The 16,065-nt window shown below is 47.1% G+C and overlaps 1 protein-coding gene across 1 annotated transcript; it reads left to right on the top strand.

Annotated features, from left to right (window-relative positions):
- The first annotated feature begins 178 nt into the window (after positions 1-178).
- Positions 179-7,786, top strand: rnmt (RNA (guanine-7-) methyltransferase). Its single transcript, XM_067255945.1, has 12 exons — positions 179-226; positions 547-806; positions 1,124-1,195; positions 1,508-1,643; positions 1,792-1,914; positions 2,079-2,194; positions 2,344-2,525; positions 3,607-3,771; positions 4,634-4,751; positions 6,279-6,383; positions 6,693-6,726; positions 7,351-7,786. Exons 2-12 carry the CDS (start codon positions 642-644, stop codon positions 7,395-7,397), a joined length of 1,263 nt encoding a protein of 420 aa, XP_067112046.1. The 5' UTR covers positions 179-226; positions 547-641; the 3' UTR covers positions 7,398-7,786.
- Positions 7,787-16,065: the final 8,279 nt, after the last annotated feature.

Below are 16,065 nucleotides of genomic sequence, written 5' to 3'. Positions count from 1 at the left end.
TCCTTTTTGACGGGACGTCAACATCGGTGTGTGGGAGGTGCTAGCGGGGATCTGCTCGTCTAGAAATTGAATTCATAGAACGTGCACGCTCATTTTAATTATTTATGAGGTTCCTCTAACCCTCCGCGCCAGCAGGTGGCGCTAAACCAGCGTACCCTTTGTTGAGTAGCAAAATTGGACTCGGAAAGCACTGGGGTAGCTGGCTTGCTAATGGCGGAAAACTTAAGTGAGTTGTATGTGATTTGTGCACGGTGTACCATGGCGTCTCTCTCTGAGGGCTTACGCTTTAACGTTTAATTCAAAGACATTGACATTTTCTTTTAGCGTACTGTACTAGTGAACCAGAGGCAGAGGTGTGTGCGTTTCATTGTGGCCAGCTAGCGTAATGCACGGACTGTTCAATGCCGTTGTACTGACTGGCTCTAGGTAGACTGGTAGCTAACTTCTTAACCAAGCCGGATGAAATGAGAGGATACATTTCCCTAATATTAATTTACACAGAAAGTTTAAAGAAGATCCTAAACATATTCTATTGTTTTTTTCTAGGGAAGCCCTGAAGTTGACGAGTAACTTACAGTTATCCACGTAAAGATTGGCTACGGAACTCTTTTTGGCGAAGCTAAGTAGCTAACTAACCGAAGATGGAGGCAGCTCACGCGGAGGACCCGTCCGGGACAGAGCAAGGGGGACTACCGGGGGAGGCAGAGTTCCCGCGGAGCTCTGTGGATGACAGTCCAGCGCAAAAGCGGGTCACCAAGAGGAAGCATGACGAGGAAGATGAGGAGGGTTCCCCCACCAAGAAGCAGGTATGGACAGATGAGAGCTTTCAGTGATTTTAGGCTGTATGATTTGTAGGCTATGAGGCTAGCAGGGGAGGATGTTGGAACAGCGAGTGAAACATTCGCATGTCGTAATGGAACGGTTGAATGGTGGGCTTCTTGTCTGCATCTCTGGTCCTCTCTCTCTGCCTTCCCCATGTCCCCCCTCTATCTCTCCCTCATCCCCCTCTCTTGCCCTCCCTACTCGTCCTCCCTCTCTATCTGTCCCCCCTCTCATCTTCCTATCACCTCTTCTCTATCTCTCTTCCCCTCTCACTCCATCCCCTCTCCTCCCTCCATCCCAGATGACGTCTGAGCAGGTCACCAAGAGGAGCCACGGAGAGGACGACGTGGAGGGGTCTCCCACCAAGAAGCAGGTGACAGAGCACAGCTTGGAGGGTTTGTCTATTCTGGAGTTCCAACAGAAGGATTTCTTGGCTGTGATGGAGGATCAGTTGAATGGTGGGCTTGTTGTCTCTCTCTCTCTCTCTCTCTGCCTCACCTACCCCCCTGCCTCTCTCTCTCTCTCTCTGCCTCACCTACCCCCCCCCCCCCCCCCTCTCTCTCTCTCTCTCTCTCTCTCTCTCTCTCTCTCTCTCTCTCTGCCTCACCTACCCCCCCCCCCCCCTCTCTCTCTCTCTCTCTCTCTCTCTCTCTGCCTCACCTACCCCCCCCCCCCCCTCTCCCAGGGAGTGGGTGAGCAGCACAGTATCAAGGTAGCGAGCCACTACAATGCTCTGAAGGAGACGGGGCTGGGGGCCAGGAGCCAGAGCAGGATCTTCTTCATGCGCAACTTCAACAACTGGCTGAAGAGCGTCCTCATTGGTCAGTTGTCGTCCAACCCGCCGAGCTCAGCCGCGCGTCTCTGTGGTCCCTCTCACAGGGATGTCGGCTGTGTGAGCGGTCTGGCTAGGCTGTGAGTGGCCTCGCCTAGGGTTGAAAACTTAAACCTTCTGCCCCCTCCACCCCCCAGGTGAGATCATGGACAAGGTGCGTCCGAACAGGAGGCAGGTGTCTGTGCTGGACCTGGGCTGTGGCAAGGGAGGAGACCTGCTCAAGTGGAGGAAGGGCCACATCAATCACCTGGTCTGTGCAGGTACAGTACTGCTAGACTACAATACCCAGCAGCCACCTGGTGTATACTGGTACAGTACTGCTGTACGACAATACCCAGCATCCTACTGGTGTGCAGGCACATCACTGCGATAGGACTGGGGTCAGAGGAGCGTGACATCCCCGGCTCGTGTTTGTGATCAACAGACATAGCAGAGGTGTCGGTGGACCAGTGTCGGAGTCGCTATGACGACATGAAGAAGAGGGGCAACCCCCACGACCGCATCTTCTCTGCTGAGTTTATAGCAGCAGACTGTACCAAGGTACCCTCCTCCACCCTCGCCTTCTCTGTCCTCCGCTTCTCCTCTGCCCATCCCCTCCACCCTCTGTCCTCTACCCCCATTTCTCCTCTCCCTGCATCCCTCCTCACTAACCCCCCTCCCCCACTCTCCTTCCCCCCCCCCCCGTCCAGGAGCTGCTGTCAGACAAGCTGCAGGACCCAGACATGAGCTTCGACGTGTGCAGCTGTCAGTTTGTGTACCACTACTCGTTTGAGACGCAGCAGCAGGCGGACATGATGCTGAGGAACGCCTGCGAGAGGCTCCGGCCCGGCGGCTTCTTCATCGGCACAACGCCCGACGCATACGAGCTGGTGTAAGGACGCCTGTGTGGGTGTGTGTGTGTGTTGGTTGCTGTGTTAGTGCCTGCCTCTTAAGTTTGAGAGAGAATTGGGTCAGCTTCCGCTGAAGAATCAAAACCTCTCCCAGGGCTCAACGTTAAAAAAAAATTGGTTTGAAAAAAAAATTGGCCCCAAGACTATTTTTACTGCCCCCCCCCCCCCCCCTCCAAAAGTAGTAATTTATCATTGTTACAACAAAACCAAAGACTTATAAGTTGTGTTATTCTGTTAACATGTTTAACCATTTATTCACACATCCTGGATATAAAAAGAACAACACTGAAATCACATTTCTAGTGATAAAAAATAAAAAGGTAATAGTCAGCAAAACAATTGACTTTTAACCTCAACCATGACGTGCTCTCTTCCCTGCTGACAGCCATCTCTGCACAACTCTGTGTGGCTGAAACTGTGAAATCTCTGGTCCCTCAATGCTAATATATAAAAGCTTCCGTAGCATTTCATCAGTATAATATTAAGTACCCAAGTCGACACCATTCTTCTGCTGCAGTTCAATAGCCTGGGGGAACGAGGCGAACGGCTGGCCCGTCTTAATTACGTGATATGCCGTTGTTATAAGTCGTGCAATAACACGATTGGCATCTGCATTTAAATTCCTGACCAGCATGGTCAACGGCCTGGAAGATGGATTGTCCACCATCCGCTTAGCTGTCACGCAAACCAGGTGCTGTCTGCTAGCATGGCTGGTCAGGGATTGTTTTCGAAAATTGTCGGTGCCTGTGTAAAAAGATCCACTTTTGTCTGCTTTAGACGGGAACAGACGACACAGTGCATATTAGTTACATGAAAAAAGTTGCTTCCGTTTGCGCTCGTAGCTCTCCTTTGCTGCCATCTTCACTTCAGTGTCTCGTGCCGGTTGTAAACATTTGAGATTCGAGAATTACAATTTGACAACCGCTCGTCACTCACTACTCAACTCTTGATTGGCCAACGTTGCGCCCCACGAGCTGCAAAGTTATTTATGCATTTAGCAGATAGGAAAACATGCAGGATGTTCACAGCCCTGTCTCCTACTCAATCTTTCCCTCCCTCCAGGAAGCGTGTGGAGGCGTCCTCCTCCTGCTCGTTTGGTAACGAGGTGTTCAGCGTTACGTTCCAGAACAAGGGAGACTACCCGCTGTTCGGCTGCAAGTACGACTTCAACCTGGAGGGCGTGGTCAACGTCCCCGAGTTCCTGGTCTACTTCCCCCTGCTCCAGGAGTGAGTCTGAGCGCCGTACACAATTTCTCAACCCATATTCCACGTGTCACACTAGCAACGTACGGAGCAGGAAGCCCTTCCCACCGCCTGACAGTCCGGTGTCAGATAGATACTCTTCAGGAAAAGAGTCTCTTAAAAACTCTCGTCTTCCTAAGAGACCCTCTCATTCGCTCACTGGGGGGTCACATGATCTTCTAGGAACGATGATGCCATTTTCCAGGAGGACTGATTGGCCAGTAGGCGGTGCTTTCATACGGGTCGATCTGTCACCCCAAACGTATCCTGCTCCAGAGCACGTTGGGTGCGCGGCATTTACCGTGCCAAGTTACCATGGCGACGCACCCCGGTTGAAAGTGAACACCATGTCATGACACTGAAGTCCCAGGGTTAAACCTGAAGTCCCCTCAGTAACCCCCAAATCCTGCTTTGTAGTGAAGGCTTCTGGTCCTTGTGCTGTGGAAATGTTTCCCCCATGCAGTTCCAGTCTTCACTACTAGATGGCAATCAAGGGCTGGAGTAGATCCGACATGCGGCTAACATTTATACATCTTCCCTTTTCTTCATTTAGCAGACGATTCTGAAACTAGGAGGGTTATGGCAACTGATATGTTCATACATGATACAAATGATACATTTTCTGATTTGTTTGTCTAAATTCATGTGATATTTACTTGGTAGGTACAGATGCAAACACTGCGACATGGTGGTAATAAGTCAAGTTGATATATTCACTGGTTCTCAGCATTTTATCTAGGTGGTTTGACACAGACGAAGTTTCCAGAATGTGGTTGACTGACTGAAGTGAAGGATTGACTGGATTGTTTGTTTGGCGGCTTGTGTGTGTGTGTCGTGGTGTTGGCAGGATGGCGAAGCGGTACAACATGCGTCTGGTGTACAAGAAGACCTTCTCCCAGTTCTTCCAGAAGCACATCAGCGATGAGCAGCACCGCAGCCTCATGCAGCGCATGCAGGCCCTGGAGGTAGGCTCTACTGACTAATACTGTACTAGAATACTGTATACTAAACCTGATGCAGCGCATGCAGGCTCTGGAGGTAGGCTCTACTGACTAATACTGTACTAGAATACTGTATACTAAACCTGATGCAGCGCATGCAGGCTCTGGAGGTAGGCTCTACTGACTAATACTGTACTAGAATACTGTATACTAAACCTGATGCAGCGCATGCAGGCCCTGGGGTTAGGGTCTGCCGTACTAATATAAATACTATACTAATATTTATAGTCTATATACTTACACAGAAAGTATACTAATCCTGAACAAATATTAAACTGACTAATACTATACTGTATACCAATCCTGATTCAGAGGAGGCAGGTACTGGAGATATGACCGACTGGGCTATGCTCCAGTACAAAAAATGTAAGCTGTCAGGTTAATAAATAGGATTTTGTTAATATGTCACGTTATAATGGTTTAAATTCATAGTCTGTCAGGGGTTATAATGTAGGTTAACATGAATCTGTTGGGGGATAATGTAGGCTTACATTACTTATCTGTCGTGGTTATAATGGGGGTCACCGGGTCTCTCAACATCAGAAGCAGCATTTGTTCGTCTTGTCATCTGTTTTTCCCCGCCTCCGGAATGAGTCATTCTGGTGACATTCTAATGCCTGACACACACACACACACACACACTGGTGCAGCATAATGATACGACTCACACACCTGTAACACCTTCAGATTGGCCTAAATCAATTATGACATGAACTATCATTTGAAACACTAGTCCAGTTGAAAGGCTCATGTGAAGCAGAGGTAATGAGGTGAGGCATCTCCACACAGCAGCAGGTGCCGCACATCAGGGCGAGAGGGGGAGGAGGAGAGGAAGAACCAGAGCGCTTCTGTGGGATTATAGCATTCCAATAAGAACTTCTGTCTATCTCCTCTAGTTCACCAGGTCCCCTATCTGAGCTGCGCACCCTGTCAGTAATTAGGCAGCCCTTCCGCCCGGCTGCAGCCGTCAGACGGATGTTGTCTCCCTGGTCTGGAGAAACCTCTCCACCCACTCTGTCATTCCCTCCACCATCACCACCCTGAGCGAATTACGACAGGCTCTGCACTACCTGCTTGAGTACTGTTCTTGTCAGTTGTAGTTTGAACTGTTTTTGTCTTATTTTACGTGTGTTTGGGGTTAGGGCGAGGGTTTGTGTGTGTTCCTCAATGTGTTAGACGTGCATTATTAGTGGGCTTAATACCAGCAAGGCACACTACTGTTATCTCACATAATAATAATAATAATACTAAAAGCCACCACTACTCATCCCACAGTATTTACACGACGTAGACATGAAAGGTGTCAAAATGCCGTCTCGCTCCCAGTTGCGTTGCTATTGTTGTGTGTGAGGTTCATTGCACAGTTTTTGTAGATGGCCGCTGCTGCGTGTTGTCATAGTCACACGGTAGTCTTGCCCACACCAGGAGCACGGCTCCTCTGGCATCTCCAGCTTTGATGTACAATTGTGTGTGTGTGTGTGTCCTCCCCAGCCGTACCCAGCAGACAGCAGGACCAAGGCCTCGTGTCCGGACAGCCCTGAGCAGTACGAACACGCCAGGAGTCACTCTGAAACCCCGGGAGCTCGCATGCCCCTGGTGTGTACCCCTACCTGGAGGGGGGAGGGGGAGGGAGGGGGAGGGAGAGAAGAGTGTGAAAGGAGAGGAGGAGAAGGGAGGGAAGCAGGAAAAGGAGGAGGAGGAGGCGGCAGCCTGAAGGACTCCTCACAATAGGCCCAGAGACAAAGACCTGAATGTTCCTGGACCTCAACTGACTGGATTACTGAGCAGCCTCTGAAACAGCCATAGAAACACTGCAGCACACTCCACAACTCTCCTTTCTATAGGACTGTCTGTCGGTGCGTGCGTGTGTGTGTCTTTTCTAACCCACTGTGTCTCGTTCCACAGGGGACGCTGAGCAAGTCGGAGTGGGAGGCTACAAGTACGTATTTTTTCTCTCCTGTCTGTTAGTTCACCATCACGGCTCGCCAGCACAAACACACCATCACAATCCTCCCTCCACCGGTGAAGGACACTGGAGGTTTTCCCTACCTAGTACCTACCTCCTAGTCCCTACCCCCTCGTACCCCTAGCTCCTTCTTCCAAGCCCCCTAGCCTTTACCTCCTAGCTCCCCTACCTTTGAACTCCCTACCTTCTAGCTTAGCCCCTATAGTCACTACCTCCTTGACTAGTCATTGGTGGCCAAGCAGCGAGGCTGAAGTCCATATGTGATGAGGGGGATCAGAAATGGCTTGATGCTTTGGTGTGGTCCTGACCCCAGCTCAACTAACACTGCTCTGGGCCAGTGAGCGTGACTGATTGGGCCACATCAAAACTTCACCAAATGGAGTTTCTGCCTTATTCCTCTCTCTACATCTTCCTTTTTGGAACTCCTCTAAACGTTTCTTCTGCCCCGTCTTGTCCGCCCACCCCTCCCACCCACCACTTCCTCTCTGTCTCCCTCCCTCTCTCTCCCTCTTTGTCCGTCTACCTCTTTCTGTCTCTCCCTCTCTGTCTCTCACCACTCCCCTCGCTCACTTTTTCCTCCCTCCCCTCCTCCCTCAGGTATATACATGGTGTTTGTGTTTGAGAAGATGGAGCAGAAGTCCTGATGTTTCACCACAGCATCCCGCGCTGTAGAATGACCTATGGACTCCAGATTCCCTCCAGTCTTCTGTGTGTGTGGGGTAGGGTGTTTGTGCATGTTTGCGGGCGGGGGGAATGAGTGTGTGGGTGGGTGAGGGGGTTATGTGTGTGGATGTCTGGGAAGAAACCGGCTGCTAACCTGGCAGTGGCATCAACATTGACAACGAGTAGTGTTTTGTTTGTTTATTTCCTGTTGTTTGACTGTGCTGGATTCAGGACAAAGGCTCTGTTCCATCTGGGACTGTAACCCTGGTTAATGAGGGAAAACCAGGAATAATAAAAATAAAAGGGGGGGGGGGGGGGATTTCCTGTCAGGTAAAGTTGTGGACATGAATAAATAACTTAAAAGTTGTGTAAATGTGTTTTGACAGATCCTCATTTTGATGTAGACCCACCTTCATACCTGCAGTGGTGACATCAGAAATCAGAAAGGGTTTTAATCGCCATGAAAGTTGGCAAAGACAAGGAATTTACCTTGGCAGGAAGGTGCATACATTCAACATATAGGAGTAAATCTTAAATAAGTGTAATTTTAAACAAGTCTAACTATACTATACTATACAAAAGGTGCAAAATCTAAGTAACTAATACTAAGGGGACAGGTGTGTAGAATAAAATAAATATAAAGTATAAAATAGCTATAATGTACAATATATAAAAAAAACAATACAAATAGGGTGCTTAGTGCAAAATGACATGGGTGCAAAAATGGTAAGGGTGCAATATATGGCAATGGTTTAAAGATGTTTAGTCATGTTTAGTGTTCATTTGAGTGTACATCCAGAACTGCTAGGTGTGTGTGTGTGTGTGTGAGCAAGGTTCCCTTGTCCACACACGCACACACACACTGTCCTTTCTGACATTGGCACCAACCCAGAGAGGTCTTCATGGATTCACTAGAAGGAGACTGCAGAATAAAGAATTCCTTATCATTTTTGCAAGACACTTAAATCTACAGTGTCATAAAGGGGGAGATTTGAACCTGAGAACTCTAGATCTGCAGTCAAATGCTCTACCACCAAGCTCTACCCCTCCTTCTCAACACCCCCCCCCCCCCACGTCCTTGTTGCTGCGATGTCTGTGAGATCACAGCTAAATGGTGTTTACTGCCGGTGGAGACGGTAATCCTGGGCGACGGGTTTATTCAGACAAGTCTATTATCCTCTCTGACAGGCTTTCTTTTCAATTCCACTCTTTGGAGTGGAATTGGAGCTGCTAGTTGTGTGTGTGAGTGTGTAGAGAGATAATATTAGACTGGTGTGTAGAAAAAGATATAGTAGACGTGTGTGTGTGTAGAGACAGTATACTGGTGTGTGTGTGTAGAGACAGTATACTGGTGTGTGTGTGTAGAGACAGTATACTGGTGTGTGTGTGTGTGTGTAGAGAGAGTACTGGTGTGTGTGTGTAGAGACAGTATACTGGTGTGTGTGTGTAGAGACAGTATACTGGTGTGTGTGTGTGTAGAGACAGTATACTGGTGTGTGTGTGTGTAGAGAGAGTACTGGTGTGTGTGTGTGTGTAGAGACAGTATACTGGTGTGTGTGTGTGTGTAGAGAGAGTACTGGTGTGTGTGTGTGTAGAGACAGTATACTGGTGTGTGTGTGTGTGTGTGTGTGTGTAGAGACAGTATACTGGTGTGTGTGTGTGTAGAGACAGTATACTGGTGTGTGTGTGTGTGTGTAGAGAGAGTCCACATGCATGGAGGGGTTTACACCTGCTGTGAGACGTGGACCTCCGAGGGTTCCTCTGCACATCTTTCAAGGTTCTGTAAGTGATTTGCTGCTAAACACGCATCACACGCGCTCGGCACACACACACACACGCATTCCCTGTCTGTCTCCTCCACGCCTCCCTGAACACTAAATCAATGCTGCTTTCATCTGGCTGTGTCTTAGCGCTCAGCAGTGGACTGAAAGCACACATTGTAAATCAATAACCCCCAAGGCTCACCTGAATCAACCATTACCATAAACACTTCTAGAGAGAGAGGCCTGGGAGGATGAGGAGAGGGGCGGATGAGGAGAAGGGGACTAAAGGGGGAGGAGAGAAGAGGGAAACGAACAAGTTAATCAGCTGATGAGCAGATCCTGTACCTCCCCCCCTGCTGGATGGAACCACAGTGGTAGTAAAATAAGCGCTTGTTCATCAGATTAAATAACTTTTGTCTACTGGGGGGATAATGTTGTTGTTTTGTCTGAGAGCACTGGCTTGGGTATGCTAAATACGGCAGTGAGTCATCCCCTCATACTGTTCACCACCGGAACTGTCTCATACTCAGAGCAGAGGCTCTGAAGATGTTCCTGGGATGTGTAATTGGATTACAGATAAGATCTGTAAATATCTGTCTTCCTTGAGAACAGTGTGGTCACTGTTGCATTTTCTCTCCGTCTCCTTTCTTAGAATCAATGTACTGTTATCGACGTCTAAGGAAAATATGTGTTTGTTCGTCAAAAACAACACTGCAAATTGTTCTTCTTGCCAAGATTTAAAATCTTAGTTCTGGAAATATAATATTTATTATCTTGTTTCAAAAATTATTTACTAGTTTCTATCTTTTAATTTGTGGTATATTCTTAAACCTACTTATTTCTAGACTGGAACCAACTTATTTTAAGATATCTTGTCGAGTAAAATTATCTGTCCATGCAGCAAGATAATTTCACTAGTATTAAATCATTTTCTCTTCAAATGTAGTGTTGATTTCTTGTATTTTAGCAGATCTTTTTTGCATTGAAATAACTACGTTTGATGTGGTGAGTTACTGCATAGCTGGGTTTTCTAGTTTGTTTGCCATATGTAAGTAGCGGTACATTGGAATTCATTGGTTCTGCTCCTCTTGACAGTTTCCTAGAGGCCTGTATAAACCTATGAAAAAACAATCTAAACCTATACTAAATACTCTCCTAACCAATATACTAGACCATTTAAAAAGTAAGACTTTGGAATAACACTGCATAATTCACCTAACATCTGACAATTGAATAACCTAACAATATGTACACTGGGGTGCAAAAGTTCTGTACAGATTTTGCTCTTAAAGAAATAAATTGGTACTGTTATTCAATTGATCACAAGTTATAGTCAGAACATTACTGACATAATCTAATGTAAACACCACCATCACTAATAGAAAAACCTTTTTGATCTAATCTAGACAGGCACCATTTCCAGCCGCCATTACACCTTATCCTTTAGTAATCATGCTAAATTGCTAGTTTGGTAATAGAAAATCCCTCCCCAATGGGAATAGAATGCTCTGCTCTACTCTGTTCTTATCTGCTCTCTTCTACTTTTCTCTGCTCTACTGTTATATTTTATTCTTCTCAAGACTACCCACTCGGTTTTCAAATAGTTTATTCTCATTGTTGCTTCGTGTATGTTCTGTGTACTTATATGTTATGTTATGCCATGTTGCTTTGCTGTGTCTTGTCCTAAGAATTTCAGTGCCCAGTCTGACCCTGTGTTGTTCTGTGCATCTGACAATAAAAGACTTGAACTTGAACTATTTATGTTTTCTCCATTTTACCATTTGTAAAAAGAAGAAGAAAAAAAAAGGCTAAAACCGCTTTTTAATAAAAATGCATACAAGAAAATCCACTTGCAGACAGGAGAGGCATTGACTGGCTCCAGGTGTGCAGGTGTTACAATAAAACATCTCATGTTCCATGTATAATTCTAATGGATCATTTGTTTTTTACATTTGAATCTCCCAACCTGTATTGACTAAACAAACTCCCAAGGCCCCACATCTACTAGTCATCCTCAACCCTGCCCTCCTCTCCTCCCCTCATCTGTCCTCTCTTCTCCTGTCCCTTCTCCTCCCTTCTCCTCTCCCCTCCTCTCCTCTTCTTCGATTGTGTCAGGAAACCAATCAATGATCCTCCCTCTGCCAATGGCAGCTTCCTCCAGGAGAGATTCTGTATTGGACGATTCAGGGTCTGCTTGGGTTGCGAGGTGTGTCACACAGCCAAGTCGAGATGCCCTCTTCTGTCTGTCTGTAAAACATGTGAAAAGACATGAGAGAGACAAGAGTTTCACTCAAGACGTGCTTTTCTAGTTGCCCTTTAACACAGATTAACGAGTGGCCTTTCTAGTCGCCTGAGGTCACCAGAATATTCTATTAACGGTTGTTCCTCCTAGGCCACCATGGGCTCAGAGAGAAAGGGAGATGGAGGGAGGAAGGGGGGAGTGAAAGAGATGGAGAAACAGGGAGAAACAGAGAATGAGAGGTCGAATGAGATGACAATAGAAAGAGTTCTACAATATGATAAGATGAGAATTGGACAGAGAGAGAGAGATGATGTCTTCTCCTCATAGCTTTTTTTTTTCTCCAGGAATCTGAAGTAGAAGACAGATTTTAATCAGACCAGGATTTTGTATTTTCTAACCAGCTACGGGAAAGCACACATTGACCTCGCAAGAGATACCAAGAGAGGGAGAAAGAGATGGTGAAAGATGGAGAGAGAGGAAAGAGGGTGCAGAGAAAGGAGAGGTAGAAAGAGGAGAGGTAGAGGAGATGTAGGGAGAGGAGGGGGGCCTGCCTGCCTCTCTACTTACCTGTCTGTCAGTCTGCCTGTCTGTCTGCTTGTCTGTTCTCTCTGAGCAGGGCTGTGCTCTAGTCTCGTATGTCTTACCTCCACTGTCAACAGTCTGCAAGTCTTCAACAGTCAGCAAGATTGAAATAGTCAGCAAGATTGCACCAGTCAGCAAGACTAGAACAGTCAGCCCCAGTTTGATTTAGCAGCCAATAGTTGACTGGCTGTTCTGCTGACAAGCTGTTTTGCCATTCAATTCACAGGATGGAGATCAACTACTGTAGCTACTGTACAGGAAGGGATTTAACCTAACCTACAGAGTACATAAACACACACCTGACACAACGTACAGATCACATAAACACAGCGTGAAGCTAAACAGAAGCAGGCACTGTCAATCATGGCTGGAGCAACACTACAAAGGTGGTGACCCCGTCATTACATCCTTTTCATCTGGATCTGAGCAGGGGCATGAAGGGCTGTCCTGGAGCCTTGTAGGACTGGAGCGCTGGAGGTCAGGAAGTTTGATGTTCTGTAGGATTCGGGGACTGGAGATTTGGAGGTCTGGAGGACTGGGGGTCTGGAGGACTGGGGGTCTGAAGGACTGAAGTTTTGGAGGTCTGGAGGACTGGGGGTCTGGAGGACTGGGGGTCTGGGGGTCTGGAGGACTGGGGGTCTGGAGGACTGGGGGTCTGGAGGACTGGAGGACTGGGGGTCTGGAGGACTGGGGGTCTGGGGGTCTGGAGGACAGAAAGGCTACAGGTCTGGAAGTGTGGAGACCTGTAGAATGTAACATAGCGCTTCTTTCCTCCCTCCTTCCCTTTCTCCTTCCCTCTCTCTCCTTTCCTCCTTTCCTCCATTCTTGTTTTCTTTCTGAATCTCGGAATGTCAGTTATGGTTTGACAGCGTCTCCGATTTACTGTGTTCTCATCCCTTGTACAACAGGAGGATTGACTGCGTTCTTTCTCATCTCAGCCTCATTACTTACAGACATTTTTTCTCAGTACTGGTTAGTCATGCCACAAGGCTCTTCTCATGGCTCACACAGGCAGTAGTGTGGTTGGGAGGGTGTGTGACGGTCCGAAGGAACACACCATGTCTGGGATGATCTACTCACAGCTGAATAAAGATGCTTTATCATCGTGCCTCACTCATTGGCTCCTACCCTCAGGAGGAAGTGACACGCCAGGAAGCTGAAATCATCTCTCCTCCGGGCAGCGGCAACATCATGTGACCACAACGCAGGTCGTTCAGGTTTGTGCGCGAGTGTGCATGTGTTAGTTAGCCGTGTATGTGTGTCTTTGAACGGGGTGTGTTGTGAGAGGGTGTGTTTGCGTATGTGCGTTGGCGTGTGTGTTTGTGGTCAGAGTGTGTGGTGTGTGCTGGGGTGGACACTAAACAAAGTTACACAATGGCCCCTCCCTGTAATATGCCCAGCAGGGTCCATGTATCCTGACTGAGAACAGGAGATCAATTCACAGCAGCTTAGATAATCTCTCATTAAACACTGGGGCCCAACATCTAAGAAGACACTTCTGAGAAGAAACCACCAGCCACATCCCTTAGCTACTCACATACTTACACAACCACATAACCACAACTACCTCACATACTTACACAACCACATAACCACAACTACCTCACATACTTACACAACCACATAACCACAACTACCTCACATACTTACACAACCACATAACCACAACTACCTCACATACTTACACAACCACATAACCACAACTACCTCACATACTTACACGACCACATAACCACAACTACCTCACATACTTACACAACCACATAACCACAACTACCTCACATACTTACACAACCACATAACCACAACTACCTCACATACTTACACAACCACATAACCACAACTACCTCACATACTTACACAACCACATAACCACAACTACCTCACATACTTACACAAGCTGGGATGTACGTACAGTCGTGACGAGACACACTCATTCACATGCTGCTAAAGAGACTGAGTATGTAATCATCCTTCCTTCATGCCTAACTTTGTCTTCCTTTCTTCCTTCATTCCTTCTTCCCTTCGTCCTTGTTGCTTTACTTCCTTCCCTTCTGGGATCCTTCGTCCCCTTCCTAACTTTCCTTCCATTGATTATTCATTCCTTCCTAAATTACAAACATGTATGAGCAGGTAGTGTGAGAGAGGGGGGTGTAGCAGGTAGTGTGAGAGAGGGGGGTGTAGCAGGTAGTGTGAGAGAGGGAGATGTAACAGGTAGTGTGAGAGAGGGGGGTGTAGCAGGTAGTGTGAGAGAGGGGGGTGTAGCAGGTAGTGTGAGAGAGGGGGGTGTAGCAGGTAGTGTGAGAGAGGGAGGTGTAGCAGGTACTGTGAGAGAGGGGGGTGTAGCAGGTATTATGAGAGGGGAGTGTAGCAGGTACTGTGAGAGAGGGGGGTGTAGCAGGTAGTATGAGAGAGGGGGGTGTAGCAGGTAGTATGAGAGAGGGGGGTGTAGCAGGTACTGTGAGAGAGGGGGGTGTAGCAGGTAGTATGAGAGAGGGGGGTGTAGCAGGTAGTATGAGAGAGGGGGGTGTAGCAGGTACTGTGAGAGAGGGGGGTGTAGCAGGTAGTGTGAGAGAGGGGGGTGTAGCAGGTACTGTGAGAGAGGGGGGTGTAGCAGGTACTGTGAGAGAGGGGGGTGTAGCAGGTAGTGTGAGAGAGGGGGGTGTAGCAGGTAGTATGAGAGAGGGGGGTGTAGCAGGTACTGTGAGAGAGGGGGGTGTAGCAGGTAGTGTGAGAGAGGGAGGGAGGTGTAGTGTGAGAAGGAGGTGTAGTGTGAGAAGGAGGTGTAGTGTGAGGGAGGGAGCTGGAGTGAGAAAGGGAGGTGTGTCCCTGGTGGATCTCACGCAGGGACTGTACACTGTTCCAGCATCAGCTGTGTCTGGAACTTTGTCTGAGCACCAGATTAACTCAAACGCTTCATTAAACAAACCTGCTTTGTTACACTGATGGAAAGATTATCCAAACTTCAGCAAGAAAGCTGCTCACCCACACACACACAAGTTCTCGCTTACACAGGTTTGCACTCACACACACACAGTCACACGCACACACTTTAAAACCCACACAATGTCTCCTACAGGAAATTACATTGAATATAGCTAATTAAGTTTGTGTGATAGCGTAATGCTATGTATTGTCTCAGGGCCACAGCTGTGAGGATAAAGGTGCCAGCCATTATGTCTTAACTGTTTCCTTTTAATGTCCTGGGGCTCAGAAGGCAGGAATAAACAACTAATCTTATGCGTAGGACTGTGCTGTGTAATGGTGCTGTGTCTGGTAAACAGACTGTTCCTTTGCACTGTGTCTGGTAAATACATACTGTTCCTCTGCACTGTGTCTGGTATACAGACTGTTCCTCTGCACTGTGTCTGGTATACAGACTGTTCCTCTGCACTGTGTCTGGTAAACAAATGCACTATTTGAATGTTGCTTTGGATGAAAGTGTCTGCTACTGTCATCGAATGTAATGACAATGTTCATGTCTAAGTAAATGACTAAATTTGGACCAAAATAATCCAGACAGAATGTTCGAGAACATTGTTTCAGCGGAAGGTGGAGAGGAGGATGATTGTTCATCTAGAGGAGATGAACAATAGTTTCCACAACACATGCTGACCCGAACTGAAACCCAGGGTCCCAAAACACAAACCTAACACAAAGTCAACAACTTTCATCAAATCATCATGGTTTTTCCATCAATCCTTACGTAATGGCCAATAAGCACATACAGCTATTGAAATAGTTTATCCTCTTGAACAGTTCTGTGCCTATATTGTCTAATATAATGAAATTGTTTTTCTTCATTGCTGAGGTACTTTAATGTTCAAGACATGGAATTACATGGACTACCTCAGGTTTTTTCATTGTTGATTTTTATTTAAATCAATCTGTTATTTTATGACAGATTTTCTGTTTACTCTATGGCTTACCGTGTATAAAATATGAAACAATGGATATGCAAACCGAACTACGGACAAAGCGATTGAGCTGACAAGCTCATCAGCTCCTTCAAACAACTGTTTAACAAATGTTATCAATAATAACAAGCTGATCAACAGCTTC

Source organism: Osmerus mordax, chromosome 18, assembly GCF_038355195.1.
Source record: "Osmerus mordax isolate fOsmMor3 chromosome 18, fOsmMor3.pri, whole genome shotgun sequence".
Taxonomy (NCBI): Eukaryota; Metazoa; Chordata; class Actinopteri; order Osmeriformes; family Osmeridae; genus Osmerus; species Osmerus mordax.
Note: the sequence above shows the minus strand (reverse complement) of the source record. Positions and strands in the feature narration are given on the sequence as shown.